Source organism: Otolemur garnettii, unplaced genomic scaffold, assembly GCF_000181295.1.
Source record: "Otolemur garnettii isolate 467f Iridium unplaced genomic scaffold, OtoGar3 scaffold00009, whole genome shotgun sequence".
Taxonomy (NCBI): domain Eukaryota; kingdom Metazoa; phylum Chordata; class Mammalia; order Primates; family Galagidae; genus Otolemur; species Otolemur garnettii.
In genome coordinates, this window is record NW_003852404.1 from 8,812,511 (window position 1) to 8,834,878 (window position 22,368).

Below are 22,368 nucleotides of genomic sequence, written 5' to 3' on the forward strand. Positions count from 1 at the left end.
ATAAAATACTAGGTGGATAAATGGTGAGTCTATCTTTGGAGAGGGGCGGTGGATAATTGTGCGTATACAAGCGTGTGGGAGTATTTGAGTGTGCCTACGTTTTTGTTTCCCAAGTTTTCTGAATCAACTGTAATATGTTTGCAATTGAAAGAAAAATCTACCAATCTCACTTTTGCCCGTTTCAAAGCCCCTCCTTCCAACTCCTTCTTCCCTCTGTTTTAAAATTCTTAAGGGACTCTTTGAAAATGGCTACATCCACTCAGTGACCACACACTCAGCCATCATCCCTGTCTCTGCCAAAACCTTTCTCCCAAGTGCATTGGGCCTCAGTCTTCCCCTCTGTCAAGTGGGCGCAGCACCTCTTTCTACTGCCTGCCCTCTCTGTGGGCCGTGAGGTCTCAGTGGCAGTGAGGATTATGAAGCTGTGTGTGCCAGGGTGTGTAGGGGTTGAGAGGTCCTGCTAACATTATAGTATTTCCATTCTTGGTGGGTCCAAGCCCTCTTCCCCACCCCCACCCCCGCCCCAGGGAAAAGGCAGAGGGGGCACAGAGCTCTCTGTGGGTCTTGCCAGGGTGCCTATGAATGTGGAAACAGCAGGAGCTGTCTCTGCAGCCTTGCTCGGGCCAGAGGTGGCTGCCTGGTGAGAGCACAGCCCAGCCAGGCAGCACAGGCCTGAGAGCAGCACTGGTGCTAACCCCCAGAGTCCAGCCTGGCTTGTAGGGGAGCCTTTCTGATCAGGTCCAAGACTCTATCTATGTTCTGTAGGAATTGGCCTGGTCCCTCAAATGGGCATCCTCCCTGGGCTGGAGAGAGCTGAGAGTCCCCGGGAGGCCTTCAGCCTAACAGGGTTCTCTCTGTCTTGTATTTTTTTGAGACAGAGCCTCAAGCTTTCCCCTGGGTAGAGTGCTGTGGCATCACAGCTCACAACAACCTCCAACTCCTGGGCTCAAGTGAGTCTCCTGCCTCTGCCTCCCAAGTAGCTGGGACCACAGGCACCCGCCACAACGCCTGGCTATTTTTTGCTTGCAGCCATCGTTGTTTGGCGGGCCCGGGCTGGATTCGAACCCACCACCTTAGATGTATGTGGCTGGCACCTTAGCCATTTGAGCCACAGGCACCAAGCTTCTGTCTTGTTTTTGTGGCTGAGTCCTTCCTCTGTTACATGCTTTGGGGAAGAGGACAGGTAGTGCAAATATAGTTTTACCCCAAATTCCAGGACACAGCATATGTTATCTATTTGGACCAGGCTTTAGACCAGACCTTGACTCAGGGCAAATTTCTCGTTTTGGATTTTTTTTCCCCCTTTCAAAATAGTCTCACTCTGTCACCCTTGGTAGAATGCCATCATAGTTCACAGCAACCTCAGTCTCTTGGGCTCAAGAGATCCTCTTGCCCCAGCCTACCCAATAGCCACTATAGGCACCTGTCATCGCACCTGGCTAGTTTTTCTATTTTTAGTGCAGACAGGGTCTCACTCTTGCTCAGGCTGATCTCAAACTCCAGAGCTCAAGCAATCCACCCACCTTGGCCTCCCAGAGTGCTAGGGTGACAGGCGTGAGCCACCGTGCCTGGTCCGGGCAAATTTCTTGAAGCCTCAGTGTCTCCAGCTACCAAATGGATAATAATAATATCTATATCCTAGGTAGACATGAACGTTCTCAACTCTGACTGTGAAGCCACAGCCGTGAGAAGGTGCAGATACCAGGATGAAATCACCTGTGTCAGATTCAAGCAAAATTAGCACCAGGAAAGTTCGAAGAAGGAGAGCTCCTGCTTGTATGTTTTGAGGACCTTCTAAAATAAGAAATTCCTCCATAGGACTGCAGCAACTCAGATAAGATGCTCTCGAAAGAATGCTGCCCGCAGCGGCATCTCCACCGCTGTTATCTCGGGCTTGGAGCCTCCAGAGCCTATCAGCTATTCCCAAGCAGTTTATGTGAACTTCGCCTTTTTGCCAATAAAAGCTTCCCTTTGCGCTCCCCAATTCAGAGGCACCATGGTTTGCCATGGTGGAGTTTCCAGATTATAATTTTTTTTGTTTAGTCCCACATAAGCTCATCTTATTGGGAGATATGTTTCTCTGATGCCTTTTTTTAGGTCAACAACGCACGCACTTGCTCATGGTGGCTATTGCTGGTCATAAGCAGGTCACTCCTGTGGGGCTTGGCCATTGTTTGGCCACATGTGGAGTTTGCTGCAGGCCTCTCAGGGAATTTCATCCCTGGGATAAAATGCACTTGGAGCTCAGTGCAGGCATTAGGAAGGGAGCTGGTCTTCTTCGTGGTCAACCCCAGCTGGGCAGAAATTCTGCCTCAGCTCGGTCTAGGTGGGAGGTAGGGCTCTCAGTGAGGTAAGGGCTGGAGCTGACATTCTGTGCCAGGTGAAATGCGGTTCCCTAAGTGAGGAAGTCAAAGGGGTACAAGAAGCAGGAGGAGGAGGCGGGAGCAGGTGGAGAGCGTGTGCCAGAGAGAAGGGAGACTCCAAGCCCAAGCCTGGGGTCAGGAAGCAAGGGCACCCCAGAACAGCACAGAGGAGAAAGGTAAGAGGAAGGAGGAGGGAGGGAGAGGGAGGGGATGTGGCGAGGGAACATCGACGGATAAGTGGGCAAAGAAAAAAAGCAGACTTTTGGTGTTTTTGCGAGTGTGTGCAGGGTTACTCAACGAGAGGGAAGCCGCTCTAACACGCGCAGTATTTACAGAGCCCAGAATCCAGGAATTCTGGGGGCCAGGCTGGGCTCACAGGAGCAAACCATGCCTTCCGGTCCCTGTGAAAGACAGCTGCTTACTACCTGCCTCCTTCACCCCTACTCCTGAGGACTGAGGTCCAAGGAGATGACCTCACCCAGGGCTGAGCAGGGGGCGTTTGGGGGTCACAAAGCATCAGTTAAAGGCGATTTCCAAAATGCAGGCATCATGGAGCTGGACTGTATGTCCGGGATTCCATTCACACTGGCTTTAATTAATATTTCTCTCTTCCTCAGCCTGGACTCAGGTTGACAGCCAGGCTGCTCAGCAGAGTCTGAGCAAGTGCCACCAGAAGTGGTCACTCTGGATCCTTCTGAAAGGCAGGAGGACTGTGGAGACGTGGGAATGAGAGGTTCTGCCTTCATCCACCCACTGCTAAGACACAGGCGCACATCCCATACCTCGAGGGTCAGACCATCAAGACCTCCCTTAAGTGGGTCTTGCAGAAGCAGCTGTGTAGGCCTAGCACAGGGGCCATCAAACGAGGGGCCGCAGACCAAACCCAGCCCAACCCATGTGTATTTTAGACCTAAAATACACACAGAATTTTGAAGACATAGTACAAGAAGTATAAGAGCATAAATTATCTCATTAATTGTTTTTATATTGGTCACATATTGAAGTGATAATATTTTTAGCTGATTGGCTTAAATAAAATACATTATTAACATTCATTTCATCTGTTTCTTTATACTCTTAACATGGCTAACAGAACTAAAATTACACATGCGGCTTGTATTATATTCTACGGGACAGGGCTGGTCAGGATGGGACATTTTTTGGTTCTGTTTTTAGTGTAAGAGTTTTCAAAGTGAAGTTCCCGGGCTAGTAGCATCAGCCATAGCTGGGAACTTGTTAGAAATAAAAATTCTAGAACTCCCTCCAAATATTCTGGAACAGAAACTCTGATTCGGACGCATGCTGAAGTTCTAAAACCATACTGAAAACTTACTACACACATATTTAACAAAACCTAGAGTTGATCTTAACAACAAAGGTAAAAATTATTTCAAACATATTAATTCTAAACGCTCCCCCTTCCTTAACATGCTTCCATGTCCGATAGCTTAATTCTATCCTTTTTAAAATCTCTGTATTTTACACATTATTACTGTGATTTTACCATTTTACATATTTACCCTTTATTTTTGGCTTATCATTTCTTCTTATATCTCAGATCTTCTTTCTGGAATAATTTCTTTATTCCTGAAGAACATGGCTTAAAAGTTTCTTCAATTAAAAGCATTTTGGCAGCGAGCCTTTAGAATTTTTAGTCCTTCAAAGAGTTTTGTTGGGTATACAGTTTTAGGTTGACAGTATTTGCTCTTAGCACTTTGGAGATATTGGTCCATTATTGTTGGTCTTCATTTTTGCTAAAAAGTAGTCAGGTACAAGTCTAATTGTTATTCTTTTGTTAACTGCTTTTAAGATTTTCTCTTTGCCTTTGGGGATCTACAGTTTTACTATGAGGTGGCTAGACATAGAATTCTTTTTATTCTGACTGATATATATAGAATAAGACTCCTACACAAAAGGGCACATTTTTTTTTTTTTTTTTTTTTTTTTTTTGAGACAGAGCCTCAAGCTGTCCCCCTGGGTAGAGGGCCGTGGCATTACAGCTCACAGCAACCTCCAACTCCTGGGCTCAAGCGAGTCTCCTGCCTCCGCCTCCCAAGTAGCTGGGACCACAGGCGCCCGCCACAACGCCCGGCTATTTTTTGGTTGCAGCCGTCATTGTTGTTTGGCGGGTCCGGGCTGGGGATTCAAACCCGCCACCTTAGGTGTACGTGGCTGGCGCCTTAGCCGGTTGAGCCACAGGCGCTGAGCCAAGGGTTCATTTTTGACTATTCTCAAGCATTATCTCTTACCTCTTCTCCATTTTCTCTAGACTCTCTTTCTGGGATTCCAATTAAATATAAGCTGGACTTTCTAATTCTGTTTTTTCTATTTTACAACCTAGTGCAAAGTCCAGCAGAACTTTTTGTCATGGTGGAAATGTGGTATAATCTTCACCATCCGATACTGGGACTATTAGGCACATGTGGCTATGAGCATTTAAAATGTAGCTGGTGCAGCCAAAGACCTGAATTTTAATCTTATTTAATCTTAATTAAGTCAAATACAAATCTTAATAGCAACATTGGAGTGGTGGCTATTGTGTTAGACTTGACGGTTCTAATTTCTCCTTCATGGTTTTTTCATCTCCTTATTTCTCTGCATTGAGTTATTGGTAATTTCCTTAGATCCATTTCCCATTTTTGAAATTCTCTTTTCAGCTATTTATTTTTCACGTTAGCAACTATGTTTTTTATTTCTGAAAAATTGTATTTGGTTAGTTTTCCAAGTTTCCCTGGTCTTTTCAGATAGTTTATTGTTTGCCCACGTCTATGATTTCATCATAAATTTAAGTATTTTATACGTACTTTTTGTATTGGTATTGATAAATCACTGTATCTGAAAGACATTGGAGGGTTTAAATTTGCTGTTTGTTTCTGGTGATTCTCACTTATGTTGAATCATATTTGATCTTAATCGAGGAGAGTCTTTAGGGCAGTGGTTCTCCATCTTCCTAATGCCGTGACCCTTTAATACAGTCAGTTCCTCATGTTGTAGTGACCCACAACCATAAAATTATTTTCGTTGCTACTTCATAACTGTAATTTTGCTCCTGTTATGAATCGTAATGTAAATATCTGATATGCAGGATATATTTTCATTGTTACAAAGGGGTTGAGACCCACAGGTTGAGAACTGTTGCCCTAGACTGTAAACTCCACATGGGCAGGATCTGGGTCTGTTTCTGCTCACCAGGTATCACTAGTACCTAGTGTAGGCCCAACCCTATGCACCTTTAACAACTGGCTCTTATCTCTCATATTTTTAAAAAGTGTGCTAGTTTGGTAGCATTTGTATGCCACTTCCTGTGATATAAATACTCTTGCAGCGGCCAATTTCAGTTACCAACAGGACGTCATGGACGTGGAATAGGAAAGAGCCTGTGTGAGCCAGCCCCAGACTCCCACTGCCTGGAACCAAATGAGTCCCCTAAATATTGTTTAAAAGAAGGCAGGCAGGAGGGGAGCCGGCCTCCCTCTCTGGGCTCATCTTCTGCTAACCCACTTCATCCACACCTTCTTCCAGCCACAGCAAAGTCACCTCTGGTCCCCCCAATGCAGATGGTCTCCTCCTCTTTTCCCTTTGCTTACGGCAAGGTCTCTTGAACTCAGTCAGCACCACTGACACTCAGGTGGGATAATTCTTTGCTGGGTCTGCCCTGCACATGGGAGGATATACAGCAGCTTCTTGGCCTCCACCCTCCAGGTGCCAGGAAGCAGGAAGAGTGGATGCCCCCAGCACCCCCATCCTGCCCTATAATGCAGAGGGAGCCCCACCCTACCCAGACCCAGGCCTTTGCCCTATGTCCTCAGACTAGCCCTGCTCAGTTGGGCAGCCGCCTATGGTCAAAACTCCCTGCCCTTGGAAAGTGGCCGGGGGAGACCCATCAGCACCTATACAGCCAAAATCCAAATTCTCATTTTTAAAGTATGCATTATTGTGCGTAAAAGGGAATTTTTATGGCCCGATTGTGGCTGCCATGTCGGATACAGATGCCTTGCTGACCCCCAGTCACAACTTCTAGGAAATGTGCATGAAAGACAGGCCGATAGGACCTAGGACAACATAGCTTTAACGACACCAGGAAGAAAGCCTACCAGCTGCTCACTGCTGCGGCTGCCGGGGCTGAAGGCAGGACCCTGGTGGGATCGAGGTGGCTTGGGCCCTGTCACTGACCCACACCACCTCTGACCTCAAAGAGCCTGAGGCTAAAATGCTGATAGACTTCCCACCCTGACATGTCCCTTAAAACACACTGAGCCACAAAGTAAATATAAAAGTGCCACAGAGCTCGGCTTTCACCAATGCTAACTACTTTATGCTTTTTTTCTTTTGAGACTCACTACGTTGCCCTTGGTAGAGGGCCACGGTATCACAGCTCACAGCAACCTCAAACTCTTGGGCTTACGAGACTCTCTTGCCTCAGCCTCCTGAGAAGCTGGGACCACAGGTGCCTGCCACAATGCCCGGCTATTTTTTGGTTGCAGTTATCATTGTAATTTAGCTGATGCAGGCCAGGCTCGAACCCGCCAGCTTCGTTGTATGTGGCTAGCGCCCTACTCACTGAGCTACGGGCGCTGAGCCATACTTCATGCTTTTTGTTAAGATCACATGCTTTCCCTCCCCCCTCTATTTTTGGTGCTGCTGCCTTGCAAAAGCTCAGCCTCATGCTTACTGTGTCTGTCCCACGACAAGCCACCCTGCTTTCAGTCTCAGAGGACAATCTCCTCCTCTAGTCCCTTCTTCCACACTCTGAGAATTTTCTAAAGGGTCAGGGGATTGATCTCCTGGAGATGGCAAGTCTTTGCCCTGCTCTGCACTTACTTCCTGGGTAGATGCTTTGTGAGTGTTTCCTGATTTTATGGACTTAGGAGGATGCTGAGAAGAGGTCCAGGAAGGCAGATGCTCAGTTATCCAATGATAACTGCCGTATGCTGTGTGTGTGTGTGCGCGTATATATATAAACTTATATAAAACTTGCCTTTCCTCCTTGCTGACATTCTACTGTCACAATAGCCCCTACCTTTGAGAAGTCCTTTTTACAGTCTGATTTGCAACTGAGGCTGAAGCCTGTCTCCCCAGCTGCTGACCACCCTGGGCACCCCCACGTCAACCTCCTCTTGTCTGACATGTCTTCCTGGTAAACTTTTTTACCGGCAGGTGAGCCTGAAAGCCTGATCCCACAGAGGTGAGGGGGATCTTTAAGCAGAAGGTTGGGGCAGAAAAGTGACCATCCCAGTGAACGTCTCTCCTGCTCTCAGAGGCAAAGCTGCGAACGAGGCTCCAGCTGTGGGCCCAGCTGAGCTTGGGCTCCCTAAGTGGATTTCCAAACAATTTTTCCTTTTTTTGTTGGACTAGGCCCCCTCCCCTGCAAGCAGTTCTGTGGGCCTCTGGGCAGATGCTTCCATGAGTCCTGGGGACTGTGGGCACTGGGATGGCTGTGACGCCCTGCCACCAGGGGAAGCCCTGTCCATTTGTTCACCGAGACATGGGAGAGTCCGATCCTAAGCCTCTGGCCCAGGGAGAGGCATTGGGAGGCTTTGCCTTTTATAGGATCATCTTAAATGATTCATGCAAGCTGTCCAACCTCTGAACCTCCCTCCAAGGGCTTTACGACTGCCTCCTGGAAATTCCTGAAGCCATTGTGGGACGCTTTGATTATTACTGCACAGAGGCCAACTGAGGGGCCGCAAGCATGTGCCTGAGCAGTAGTTCCTAATTTCCTTCAAAAGGAAGAGAGCTTTGGTGAGGCCTGAGGCGGGCATATTCTTACCACTTAGATGTCTACAGGAAATGCCAAGGGGAAAATTGGTGCCCGTTTTAGCTTTTCCAGCCGTGATCCTGAAACATCCTAACTTGTGGTTCCGCAGCCAGGCTGCCAGCCACGGGATGTTTACTGTGGTTAGCGAGTGCTTCTAGAATCCACTAATATATTCAGCCAGATCCACAGCCTGGGCCAAAAGATCCTAGGAAGTTTCTCCCCATTCTGTGATCACATCTCCTCTCCCTTTTCACCTGACCGCTTTTAACTGTGACCCTGCCCCCTCATCTGTCTCCCTCCACCAGTAGAATTCTGGAAACTAGAGAACCAGACCTTATTCCTACAGTTCATAGTTTTATCAGCTTCAGCGCCTTGTTCCATCTCTTGTTATGTCTCTTTGGGCTATTCACAGCCCTCTCTGAACCTCAGTTTCCTCATCAGTAAAGCTGAGACAGGAATATACACTTTCTGAGTGAGGATTATGTTTGGATCACTGATGTGATCTCATCATTTACATTTGCATCCTCAGCCCTTAGCCCCTAAGCCTGGCATATAGGAAGCGGTCAGTCAGTGTTTGTTGAATGACTTAATGAGTGTATGTCACGCTCAGTAAATGTCAGCAAGTCATATCAGACTGTCCTCTCCCAGTTTCATCACAGCCCTTTGATCTTCCCTCTGCTCCCTGCCTTGGAGCCAGTCTTTGTCCTCAGCCCTCATTCTGACCCCATCTCTGCATCCCTGGGCCTCTGGATTGAAGCTGCTGTCCACACAGATGGCCAGTGCAGCCTCCTGGAATGCATTGCCCTTTTGGGAGGGCCATGAGCATCTTCACCTGCAGGTGAAGCACCCCCTATGCCCCTCTCTGGACCTCAGAGATTCTTGTAGAGCCCATGAAAAATGACTGAAGCTCCTGGCTACAGGTGAGCTGCGCAGCTGTGCTCAGAATAGGCTGCTGGGGGCAGAGATCAGGACTCCTGTGATGACCTGAGGTTTCTGAGGACAGCTCTGAGTAAAGATCTGTCCCCTCTCTTCATCACTTCTCCCCCAGACATCCCAAACCCTGGGAATAGTACTCTGGGTTCAGAAAAGGGTCTGAAACCCTGCTGCCTGGCTGTCCAGGGAGGGAAGGGCAGGAGGGCCCTCTGGTGAAGAAGGGTGTGCGTCAAATTGACACAAGAGCTTGTGGCTGGGAAGGCCAGGGGGCTCTTCCAACAGGGGAAGCCCAGGACCATCAGAGCTGGACATGTCCACAGAGAAAGAGAATCCAGGGTGGAGGTGGCAGAACCATGGGCCTGGAGACAACTTGTGACCATGGAATTTTTTTCCTCCAATGGACACTACTACATTTTAAACAAATTAGTTGGCAGCATTAAAGAAGCTCAGGGGGTTCTATGTATTATGTGATATTTTTGGCTTCTCTTGAAAAGTTAGGAGCTCTGGAAACACTAGGCTGGCATTTGCCCCAGGTGGCGAGACCCTATCTCTGCTAAAAATAGAAAAACTAGCCAGGTATCATGGTGGTTATTCTGTCTCAAAAAAGTTTTTCAATTAAAAACATATATATTTTTAGAGATGGGGTCTTGCTATGTGACCCAGGCTAATCTCAAACTATTGGCTTTAAGCAATCCTCCTACCTTAGCCTCCCAAAGTTCTGGGATTACAGCTGTGAGGCACTACACCTGACTAGCTGCTGCCTTTCAATGGGGCATGTGCTGTCTCCCATGTGGCCACTTCACTGACTCACCTATGTGCTGGGACCCAAGGGCCTCTGAGTTTGGAGCATGGTTGAAATGAGGCATGTAAATGCCCAGTCCAGTGCTGGCATATGGGAGGGTTTGCAGAAGTGGGTCCTTGCCATTGTCACCCCAACGCTCTTACTAGCATAAACTAGTAGGTGGTGATCTAACACAGCAGATAGTAGAAGTAACTCCAGGTTGCACCCTGAGGCCTCACAACCATGATGGCTGATGCTGGCCTGCTGGAGTACAATTTGGGGGTGTGAGCCCACTGCAGCCTGGGAGGAGGATGCAAGGTTCCCAGAGGCCCATTTTACAGATGAGGAAAGTAAGGGAACTCAGAAAAGCCGATCAATGTGTGCAGAGGGCACAGCCTGCACTCAGAGCCTGGGTGTTCTCTCCAGCCCAGCTGCCACCAATAGCTGTGACATGCTCCACACTTCTCTCCATTTGTTACTTCATCTTTTCAACAGCCAAGATGTTTCATCTTCATTTTATTTTTTAAGTTTTCATTTTTTGAGACAGAGTCTTGCTTTGTCGCCCTTGGTAGAGTTCCATGGCTTCACAGCTCACAGCAGCCTCAAACTCTTGGGCTCAAGTGATCCTCTTGTCTCAGCCTTCCCAGTAGCTGACTCTACAGGTGTGCGCCACTACACCTGGGTAGGTTTTCTATTTTTTTTTGCAGTTTTTGGCTGGGGCTAGGTTTGAACCCGCCACCTTTGGTATATGAGGCCAGTGCCCTACTCCTTTGAGCCACAGGCGCTGCCCTTTTCCTATTTTTTTTAGTAGAGTCGGGGTCTCCTGCTCAGGCTGGTCTCCAGTTCCTGAGCTCAAGCAATCCATGCACCTTATTCTCCCAGAGTGTGAGGATTACAGGTGTGAGTCTCTGCAACTGGCCTCACCTTCATCTTAAAAAGGGAAACCTGAGACACAAATGGGCAAAGCGACCCACTGAGGGTCACATGCTGGTCAGCACTGACTCAGGGACTGAACCTGAGGATCTGGCTCCAAAGTCTGGACCTTTCCTCATGCCTCCACTCCATAGGAGGCTGATTTTTTAAAATCAATTTTGCTGGACTCAAGCTGTCACTAAAATTAGTGTTTCTCGTGCACGTACAAAGAGATGGAAGGAATTTGAAATGGATTCACAGACCTGAGCTGCAGTTGGTGACCCGGGCCTATTATCTCCGACCCTCCACTTCGGTACAGGCCCTCAGGTCCCTCTGGATTGTCTGGAGCCTCCTCCCTGTCACCACAGCTCTGGTCCCTGCAATGACAGCTGTTAGAGGCTGCCTCCTCCCCTGCTGGCCCCCGTGCCTTGGTCCACAAGCTCCACGCCATCCCTAGAGGCAGCCTCCTCCTAACAAGGAGGGATGAAGCCAATTTGGATGTGACACTGACATGTCTGGCCTGTCCCAGGGAAAGCAATTAGGCAGCTCAGAGCTGCCAAATGGTGACAAGGCACCCTGGAAGGCAGGTGGGGCCCGATGCCCTGGCAGCATGGGTATGCCAATCCCCCTGGGGTCAGCCCTGTGCCAACGAGCTCAGCCCCTCTGTATCTACCTGCGACCCAGGAGCAGCAAAATCATGGACACGTGGGACTGGCATTTCTCAGGCAATCCATGGGGGCTCTAACGCCTTCTGCAGGTGCCGCGTCCTGCCTCTGCTGATTTCTGAACAAAGGGGATTCTGAGACAGACAAGGGGCAGCCACACTGGCCTGGCTCACCTCACTTCTTGAAGCACTCAGGGATCTCGTACGAGCCACAATGTCACGAAAGTGGCATGCTTTGAGAGCTCCAGAGAGCCTTCCACTCTGCGCCTCGGAGTACAGCCTATTAGAACTGAAGGGGCCCAAAGAAGTCGTCTGTCTCAGTGTTTCCCAGTGAGCCACCGAATAAGATTAAAAGGCGTGGTTCTATGGTCACATAAGTTTGGGAAACAGTAGGTGGGAAAACATGAAATATGTTTCTTCATTGAAGAACTTGTCAGAGCCTTGATAAACAAATGCATCATGCTGATCTCTGCAGGATAGAGACAGGGTGCCGTGTTTGCAAACTGTATTGACTCAGGAATCTTTGTTTTCCCCCAGCTGAATCTTACGGTCTGAGGCAGCTCAAGGAACTGGCCAGATGGGGGCTGATTAGGAGCCTTGGGTTCCTGAGTCTGCTCAGACACTGGTGCCCTGCGTGGCTGTGGGAAAGGCCCTCCCTCCATCTGCAGTATCAAGGGAGAGGGTGACAGGCCACCAGGAGCCCTCTCAGCTCTCAGGGAGCCCTCTCTTGCTTCCTCTTCTATTCTACCCAGGCTGGGCCTGGCAGCTGGGGCAAGCTTCTGAACTTACCTAGGCCTCAGTCTTCTCATCTGTACAAAGGGATCTGTCCTGCCTATCTCACAGAACTGGGGACAGGCTGAATGACATCACTGTCATTGTCATCATTGTTGCTGACCTTTATTGCTGCCTCTGTTAAGCCTTTCATATGTATTTGCTCAGTCCATCTTTGCAGCCACCCTCTGCCATAGTATCGATAAAAATCTCTATTGTACACAGCAGGCTAAATGACTTGCCTAAGGCACCGCAGGTTAAATGACTTGCCTAAGGTTACCAGGTAGCAGGTGTCAGGATTGAGGCTGAAACCCAGGGAGTTTGCTCAGAATCTCCCTGCCATCCTCCCTGCACCTGCCTGAGTAGGAGTGATGCAAACTGTAGAGGGCTGTGGCTTGGGAGGGGCAATGTTGAATATAGTTTCCCTGTGGATGGTTCATGGGAGACATGCATGTCCTCCTAGGGAGTCTCTGGTCTCATCTTACAGACTCTCAGAAGCTGGGGGTGGGGAGGCCCACTTTTCTGTTCTTCCAGGGTTAAGGTGGGAGTTTCACCGTCCCTTGCCTATGGGTGAACAGAGAAATCTGGGGGTGCCCGAGAGGAGTGAGTCCTCCATGAGGCTGACACCCTCCTCCCGTTCTGGAAACAGCTCAGAGGCTCTTGGAGGGAGCTTACAGAGGACATGACCCCTGATTTTCCTTCCTACTGTCTGGGTTGATGAAATCATAGCTACAAGCTGAACTAACTGGAGCTTGGGGCTAAAGGGCAGGTCAGGAGGCGGGTGGTGGGGGTGGGGGTGCTATGACACAGCTACTGCAGCCTCCCTCTCGCCAGCCACCTTCTGTGGTGTGTCTATGGCTCCCAGGCCCCAACCTCCTTCCTTTTGATCCTACGATTCCACAGGCCACAGGTGCATCACCAGGGCCTTTAGAGAGACCCAGATAGGGAGACTGATTTGCCTGTGGCCACACAGTGAGTCCTTCACCAAGCTGATCACTGGGAGTCAGAACCAGGCTCCTGGGTCCTGAGGGTTCTGGGCCAAGGGTGGTGGGGCTCCCAGTGGAGAAGGCCGGGGCTCCTTAGGAGCCAGAGGGCAGGGGTGGGCAGAGGCCTGCAGGACCTCCTTGTAGCAGCTTCACCTATGACTACTTCTCAGAGCACAGCCTGGGCTGCCGTGCTCTCAATTTAGGGCTCACTGGTGGTGTCCCTGGAGCACCACTGGCCCCAGACCAAGGCTAGCAGTTCTACCAGTTTAGCAGAGGCCTCAGTTGGCCCCACAGGTCCATCCCACTCAGAACTTGAGGCTTTACCCTACTTTGACACCTGCCTCCTCCACCTTTTCCTGGCTGTGCACCTCTAACAAAATCAGGGAGCCTCTCTGTGCCTCCAGTAGGGGTATGCTGCGGGTTGGAGGCAGCAGAGTCGACAGTGCCAGGCCCCTCTGCCCTGTGCTCTGTCTGCAAGGCCCAGCAAGCCTCAAGTAGCAGGTTGCTAGGGGGTCTGGTTCAGGGCCCTCTCTCACTGGGGGACCCTGGGCTACCAGGAAAGTGGCCTCCACTCACCTTATGATGGCTTTGGGCTAGTCTGCACTATACTGCAAGGCCACAAGGCTGCCACTGGGGGCCTTGGGCCCGTGGAAGCTGCTGTGATGGTGCCCACTTTGGGGAGCTTGTTCAATAAACACACAGATCCCAGGGCCCCAGACTTAGACCTTCTGAGTCAGGTGTGGGGTGGGGACCGACAATCAGTATCTTTAAAACCCAAAGCACGGTCGGGTTTAATAACTATTGATATACTTGTGGTTCTCAAACCTTCTCTGTCTTCTTACTCAGTCTCTCTATCATGGAACCCTTCCTGTGGAGTCTAAGTGGATATCAGAGTACAAAACGGATAAGTGGCTGAAGGTGGGCGGGAGCCCTGCCTGCTAGTTGGTGACCAGCTATGACAACTCCTTAAGGGAACCCACTAGGGTTTCATGGAACATAGTTTGCAAACTCTCTTTGTTCCCACCTCTTCCTCTTTGGATTGAGAGACTGAGCCCTAAAGAGCTGGCCCACTCAAGGTTTGGCTTCATCTCACTAAAGAAGCTTCCATTCTGGGGTTCTCGGAGGCTTTCTGTCCATCTGCTGACCGTGAGAGGGAACTCGAGGCCAGTGGTTGACCTAACAGCGAAGTTACCAAGAACCCAGACTCTGGAGCCAGCCTGCTGGTATTGAATCCCAGCTCTGCCTCTTCCTGGCTATATGAATTTGGGTGAGAACTTTACCTCTCTGTGCCTTGGTTTGCTCATCTGTAAAATGGGGAAATTTATCTTGGAGAGTTGTTAGATTTATATGCACAAATGTCTGAAGGAGTTTAGAACAGCGCTTAGTACAACGAAAATGCTCAGTGAGTGAGGCAGGCCTGACTGCCGGCCCGGGCTACCCCTGGGCTCGACACACTGCTTAAAATGTACCATCCCTGTGGTTACCCTTGGCATTTCTGTCTCAAGAACACAGCCTTGGGCAGCCTACTTGCTTTTCTCTGTCTAAATCTCCTGTGGTAGCCAGAACAGATGGTGTGTTTCTAGCAGACTTAAGACTGGCTCAGCGCCTGTGGCTCAAGCAGCTAAAGCACTAGCCACATATACATGAGCTCGCAGGTTCGAATCCAGCCCGGGCCCGCCAAACAACAATGACAGCTGCAACCAAAAAATAGCCAGGTGTTGTGGTGGGTGCCTGTAGTCCCAGCTACTTGGGAGGCGGAGACAGGAGAATTGCTTGAGCCCAGGAGTTGGAGGTTGCTGTGAGCTCTGATGCTATGGCACCTTACCCAGGTGAATAGCTTGAGGCTCTGTCTCAAAAAAAAAACAAACAAGACTGAATGCTGTCAGTGCTGGAGGATCCTAGGGTCAAATGCTTCAAATCCGCCCTGTTCGGACGCAAAGCAGCTGGATTCTCTTCTCTAGCAATTCTAGAACATTAGAATCTGTACTCTGAGCACTGGTGCTCACAGACCCCAGCAGCTGGAGGGACTTGAGATTCTTGGCCTTGATTTTACCCCGAGAGACAAATTTTGATTGAGTTGGCATTGGGCTCAAGACATAAGTAAACGCCTTCTATGATTTTTTTATTATCTCCCATTAAACTTTAAATCCACATGTCACATATCACAGGCAACACACATTATGGAGCTAGTCCCTTCTAGTCGCACATACTACTCTCATTTCTAAATGTACAAGGAGAGGGTTATTATACCCATTTTACAGATGAGAACACTGAGGCTCAGGTTAAACGACTTGCTTGAAATTGGACTCAGAGCCAAAGCTGGGAGTGATTATCCGGGTATGGCCTAGAACCCATCCACTGGTGGGCTGCAAGGGCCCTCTGGATAGAGCACGAATGACTTCCCAAAGGCAGATCTTTCCTTTGAGGATTCTGGGAGGATGGCATGTAATTTTATAGATTCTCTGGTATTGATGCAATTAACTGCTACTCACTGATGACTCATTAATAACCATTAAGAAAGCCATCGGGGACTTCCAAAACCTGAAACTTAGAAATGCAAACGAGTGACCAGCCGGTGTTTTCTGGGGGGCTCTGATTCAGAAGCATGGCTTTGGCACACAGCCTGGTGGTGGTGTCACAGGCTCTGTTGGGCATGCGCTAGAGAATCGGAGGTCCTGCCATTTGCAGGAAGAGTAGGTCAAGCATTTCAGTTGTTGATTTTTTTATTTCTCAAAGATGGATCCCCTTGGGATCCTTTTCTCATGGTTTCAGTTTGCCGTCCTGCAGGGAGCAGTGCCGCTTATTTGCATACTTTCCAGAAACGGAGCTTGAAGGCATCACGTCATGTGGTTCGGCCATGAAATATCCACACCCCAGCTGCTATCCCAGACTCGCACCCTCTATTTGCCTGGACCCTGATGTGCTATGCCTTTGATATTTAAATAACTTCTTACATACAAAACCTCTTAAGTTATTTTTAAGTTTACAGGGCATTATTTTATAACATAGAATTATGAACCTACCTTTTTATAAGTCAAAGAATAAGCTAATATGTGCTCCCTGTTGATTCTTTATTATTAGCAGGTTCTTTTTCCACTGAAAAATGGGAACAGGTGGGAGGCAGGGGACCAGGACACATTCTGCTCCACCTGCTGGGGTCCCAGTTGAAAAAGCTTAAGAGCCATTTGTTCAGAGCAGATGGGCTGGGGCTAGGGAGTCTGTGAGGTCCCTTTCATAAAAATGCAAGTTCTGGCGGGGGAGGACATGAAGGTATTTTAAAAATCACATTGTCACGGGGCTGCTGCCCCCCATGGTTCAGTCCCCTGGCACCAGGATTTCCCAGGCGCCACCTCATCACGGGTGTGGGGAATGCTACCTGGGCCACAGGCTCAGGCTGCGGGGGTGGGGAGGGCGCTGTACACCTCCGCAGGTGTTAGAGTGGTGCCGACCCTCAGCCCTGCAGCTCTGGTGCAGTCAGGGCTCTGACTGTAGGACAAATGGAGGCAATTCTGCTGCGGACAGGCCAGAAGGAGGACAGGAGAGCTGGTGCTGGGCTCAGCCAGTTTGCTCTGCTCTCTCGCCAGTTCCTCTCAGAGGGTGGGCTTTTTGTGCCTGGGAGGGGAAAAGCTGATGAAAACAGACTCAGTCACAAGAGTAACACAGAGCCAGGCTGTGTCAGAAGCTATTGAGGGGCAGGGGACCGTCATATCAGGCCCCTAACTGAAGCATCAGTGCCCCTTTTAGCTCTAGGCAGGTGGGAAACCTGTGGTCTCGAGGCCACACATGATCCTCCAGGCCCAAGTGTTGCCCATAGACCGAACCCAAATGTTACAGAACATATTCTTTTCATAAAGGGATTTGTTCTGTGAAGTTTGGATTCAGTCAAAAGGCCCCACTCAAGGATCTAGAAGGCCACGTGTTCCCTGAGGCTGCAAGTTCCCCACCCCTCAAGGGCACGAGTTCAGCAGCCAGACTCCCTAGGTCTGAAGCCCAGTTCTGTTTCCTGGCTTCAGGACCCTAGATGATTTACTTAACCTGTTTTCCCACTGACAACACAGGCTGTTGGGAGGTTAACTGAGTTAATAGGTGTAAAGTGCACAGCATGGACCTATGGTAAATGCCTACTAAATGTTAGATATTATTGTTATTATTGGTTACACCTACTGGAGCCTGTCAGCATGGTAGGAAAGCACACAGAAGGGCCACTGAGTGCAGCCATGCAGGCTGTGCACTCAACAACCCAGGGCACCACTGACATGATAGCCTGGAGAATGGCCCTTTCTGGGGAGTAAGGCAGTGTGCAACCTGTACAGCTGGTACACTGGGCCTAGATGTCCAGGGCAGCCCTACTTCTACTTCTGATGAATAAATGCCCCTTGAAATTAGACCAGTTGGAGGGAGATCTCAGCAAAGACTGTATTAACTGTATTTGAGTGGAGCTACAAAGATTTGCATAAGGTGTGGCCCAGCCCTTGCTCCTTCCTAAGGCATGATTGTAGCATAACACCCAGGACCTTGGCCAAGTTACTTTTTTCTAGGCCAAAGTTTTCCCCATGTGTCCAGTATGTAGGGTTGAGTTACTTTTAGGATGACAAAAAGGCTTTATCCTTGTGTGCCAACTCTGATTGATTGGCAGTGGCCCTCTGAGGCTATGTAAATTGAGAAATCAGATGCCACTTTGGGATGGGAAGCAAGGGCTCTTCAATTGATTAGTAATGTCTGCATGGGGCCAAAGAGAGGGTAGCAGGGGCATGTATGTGGCAGCCCTATGGTTCTCAATTCTGGCTATCCCTTACAATTGCCAGAGGAGGTTGAACTACATTTGGATGCCAGTGGTGTGGCCTGACATTGGTATTTTCCTAAGGTGTGGCCAAGGTGAGAAGTGCTGGGCTGGTCGACCCCAAGTTCCTTGCAGACCTAAGCTTTCCTGATCTTCCTAATCCTAAGTTTCCACCTGGGTCCTCCAATTTACACCTTCTTGGTATGGCCTATTACATAGCCCTATGCATCCTTCCAGCAGAGATGGTGGGGAAGTTAGAAGGCCCATCTTCCATCAGTCTCACTTCTGGAGAAAATTTTTTTCTCACTTGGGAGATGAAGGTTGAGGGCACTGACCATGTCAGGGTGTGGAGGCTGCCTCTTCATGGGATACACATTGGAGTCTTGTTGGAGGAGGCCTGGGTCTTGCACCTGGAAGATCTCATGGGGCTTGGAAAAGCCCGTCTGATTCTGGCTCCAATCAAGGAAGCCCTGTGGCTCCCCTTGTCTCTCTCAGGCTACGCTGCTGAGTCCCTCAGGGAGGCTGGGAACCTGGGATGATACAGAGGCCTTCTGGGGTTTTCGGGAAGTAACATACCCCAAAGGCACAGGCTCCATGACTGGGCCTCTGGAAGGAGCCGGGGGAGGAGAAAGCAGATGAAAGCTGACTGGGGCCGCTGAGCCCCAGAACACAGGGTGCCCGGCATGGGGGTGGTGTGTTAGGACCACAAGGCAGCCCTGGTTGCTGGTGGCTCCTCCAAATTATGGTCAGGGTGCAGAGGCGAGAGATGTTTCTGGAAGGCTACCCTGGCTCGGCCCCTCCGTGGGCCCCAGAACACAGCCAGCTTTCCTCAGCCCCTCCCGTCACCCCCTCCCCAGGACCCAGCCCTCAAAGTCCAAGGAACAGGTCATGACGGCCTGTGGCTCCCAGAGGGGTACAGCTTCCCACCCGGAGCAAAATAGAAGCAGTCAAATAACGTAGAATTCGATAATATTTTAAAATAAGCTTTATTTAGATTTTTTTTTAATATTTTATATTTGCATCCATGCCTTCGAGAAACCTTTCCCACGGGAAAGGTTATTTTCATCTAATGTTTCCCGTAACTCATTCACTATTTGACGTAGTTCTCTTAAATAAATCATCCTTAGTAACTCTTAGAATTAGCTCCTAATTTACAAAAACTGAAATGAAAAGGAACTACTAAATCATTACCAGGTGTGGTTGCAATCTTATTGTCTTATACGTAAAGAGAAAAACAGTTAAAAAAAAAAATCAACCAGAAAAGAAATTCATGGGGGAAGAAAAGTATTTTCTGAAATCTCTCTCTGAAGAGAAAGATGCGAGCCTGGCTGCTCTCCCTCACCTCTGGGCTCAGGGACACAGCCTGACCAGAGAGGTCCTTGTGAAGTATCCTGCCTGCTCCTTCCTGGGCCCCAGGACCAGCTCGGAAGGAAAAGGAGCAGCCGGCTGGGGCTTTTCTGTTTGTTTTAGACACTTTGGGGAAAAATATCCTATCCATTCTGATACAGATGGTCCAGCGTTTGAAAATCTCCTTGCTTCTTTTTAAGAGCTGACAATGTTACTGTTAGCAGAAAGCATGACTAGTGGTGTCTAGAGCTGTGGGCTGGGCTGTTAGCTGTTAAGGATGCGCAGAAGTGGGGATTCACAGGGCAAGAGAAAAGAGAAATGGAGTTTTAGGCCTTGGGCGGACCTGGCTGAGCAGCTCATGGCTCCTCCACCCGCCAGTGCTAATATGCACAGGGTTCTTCTGCTGGTGAAGCCTCCTCAGGGTAAAGCTGCTCCCCAGACAGGCAAATGTTCCTGCCAGCCCTCCTCGCCTGGGGTAGGCGGGCTCAGGCTGCTGTGACAAGTTGGGAGGACACAGCGTGATGGATCCCAAGGGCTTCTAAGGGTGGCTGAGGGAACCAACCAGAACGGGGAGGGCAGAGGGCTCAGGCTCAGGACACTGCGTCCTCTGCAGCTCCCTGCTGGAGGTGGGCACCTCCCCCAGTGACACCTGCCTGGCTCATGGGCAGAATGAACCCCGGTCGAGAAAGACATGGCTGCAGGGAGGCATGCACGCTGCTGGAGGCCCCTGTGAACTGACTCAGGCCCAGGGTTCCCTCGGTCGTACCCTGTGGGTGTGCAGCGTGGGCTGTCTCCCCTGGACTCAGCCTCTCTCAAAAGACAGACCCAAAGAGGGGGATCGTGACAGTCAGCACTCTGCTCACTGAGGTTGTGTTCTGTGTGTCAGATAAATAAATATACATAGAAAGGCCTGGACAGAGCTGTGGGTGGGAAGGAGGTGGAGGGTGCTCTCATGCGGGGGCAGGAAAATGGGGGTGCGGGGAAAGAGAACAGAAAAGGCAAGCTTTGAAATCCAACGGTCCCTGGGTTCTAACCACCCTAAACTCTACTGTGCACGGTTTGGCAGCAGCATGGTAACAGAACAACGGACAAGTTAACAGAAACACCCGCCTCCCGCCCACCCCATGGAAAAATAGACATTCCAATATTTACGTAATAATTTAGATAGAATAAGTTTTCTGCATTTGTGCAAATAAATTAAATGCAACAATTTTCTTTTTTTTTTTTTTCCTCTTTTCCATAAAGAAAGAAACGACAACGCAATTTAAAAACTGGCAGGCTGTTTAAAAAGAGCCCGTGTGACCTCTGACAAACCCAAGCCAAGACGAGGAGGCCCCCTTGGCCGGGCCCGCGAGTCTTGGCGGAGAGCAGACCTTACCCTGACGACGATGGCGTTGTGTGGTTAAAGTGACTTGGGCGCACCCCGAGAACAGGGTCTGGTCCCACACGTTCACACTGAGGAGGTGGGAGAGGGAGGGGACATCAAAAACAGACCACATCCTCGGCGAGACGGGCTCCAGGAGTAGCGGTTTGGACGAGGGACATTTACAAGCACAGAGTGCACAATCGTTTTGTTATTTACAAATACACAGCAGTCCTTCAAGTTTTCAAGTTTCATAAAAAAAGGAGGAGGGGAGGTAAAGGGTGGGGGGAGGAAAAAAAAAAAAACGAACGAAACAATGAACCAAACAAGAAGAAATTAAGAAAACAAAACGACAAATAAAAAGCCCCAACATTGAAGAAAAATAATAAACTGGATTAACAACACAACGGGGATCGCCCCAGAGACGACAGAGTTGACATGTTCACACAGGGTTCGTAGTATGTACATCGATTACAGAGGTGGCGACGCAGAGGGAAGGGTTCACACTCGTGGTTTCGCTTGTCAGAGGTGCTCAGCCACCCCCAGCACCCACATGTGCAAGGACACACGTACACACGCACCCCACGCGGGTCACACGCGCACCCCCACGCTCACACGCACGCACACGCCCGCCGGGCAGCGGGCCGGGGAAGCGCGTATCACCAGTCCGCGTCCTCCTCTATGTAATAATCAGGGGTGGTACCATCAAAGAGGCCTGGGTCGAGGGACTTCCGCTGCTTCCCTCTGGCGAAGACCCGGGAGATGGAGCCGAATCCCATCTTCTCTTTCTTCTTTTTCCGTTTTTGGTCTTCAAGATCCTCTAGTGACTGAGGAGGCGGGAGCCGCGTGGCAGAGAGGAGGAGAGAAGAAAGCCAAGGCTTAGCTGGGAGTGGGGGGCGGTGGGCAGGCCGGGGGCGGGAAGGCTGCTCGGAGCTAGAATTCTGTCACAGGGCCAGGGTCGGCCCCTCACTGGCTGAGCAAACGTGGGCCAGTTATGGAACCTTTCAGGGGCAACAGGCCATCACTGATCATCCCGGGGATGTCACTAAAGATGCTGAGAGTAGCACCTGGTGCGTCTCATGCAGTCAGTAATCGTGAGCCGCTGCTGCCCTGTGTATTATTATTATTGCTTAAGCTCCATCTGCCCACAACCCTCAGGGGCTTGTCCAGAGCGTGCAGGAGGAGATCTATGTACTTGGCCGCTGCCGTGGTCTTGTCTGTGATGTGAGGAGGCCATGGGGAGGAAGGGTGGCCACAGGCCCCTTCTGCGGTGTAGGGCACTAAGTTGACAAGGGAAAGCGGGCACGGGATAGGTCAGAAAATGTGGAGGAAGCTGGGGCTCGTGTCATTTGAGGCCGAGGGCCTTGTGCCTGAAAGCCTGGCACAGGAGGTGGTGCCAGCCAGTGTGCGGCAGGTGGGACAGCCGGGGCTGTGTCACTCCCTGTGGACCCCTGGAGAGTCCCCTGGCTCCTCCTCTGTGATGTGGGGATAGTAATAAGAAAGACGGTGATGGTGGTGGGGAGACCTACTATGCTCTCCCTGTTGGAGATAATACATGGATTGAGGGTGGAGTCTGCAGGAGAGTTTTGGAAACTGCCAAGTACTTTACATACAGAGACACATGGTGCCCTTATCCATAAAAGGGGGGAGGTTTGGACAACATTTATGGTTCCAAAACTACTTCAGAAGTCTGAATTCTTTTTTTTTTTT

The 22,368-nt window shown here is 49.8% G+C and overlaps 1 protein-coding gene across 1 annotated transcript in view; it reads right to left on the reverse strand.

Annotated features, from left to right (window-relative positions):
- Positions 1–22,368, reverse strand: part of KAZN (kazrin, periplakin interacting protein) — a 114,462-nt gene that overhangs the window by 16,614 nt on the left and 75,480 nt on the right. Inside the window, exon 7 of the mRNA XM_012801598.2 lies at positions 21,362–21,485. Coding sequence (XP_012657052.1) covers positions 21,362–21,485 — 124 coding nt within the window. The remainder of the gene's footprint in view (positions 1–21,361; positions 21,486–22,368) is intronic.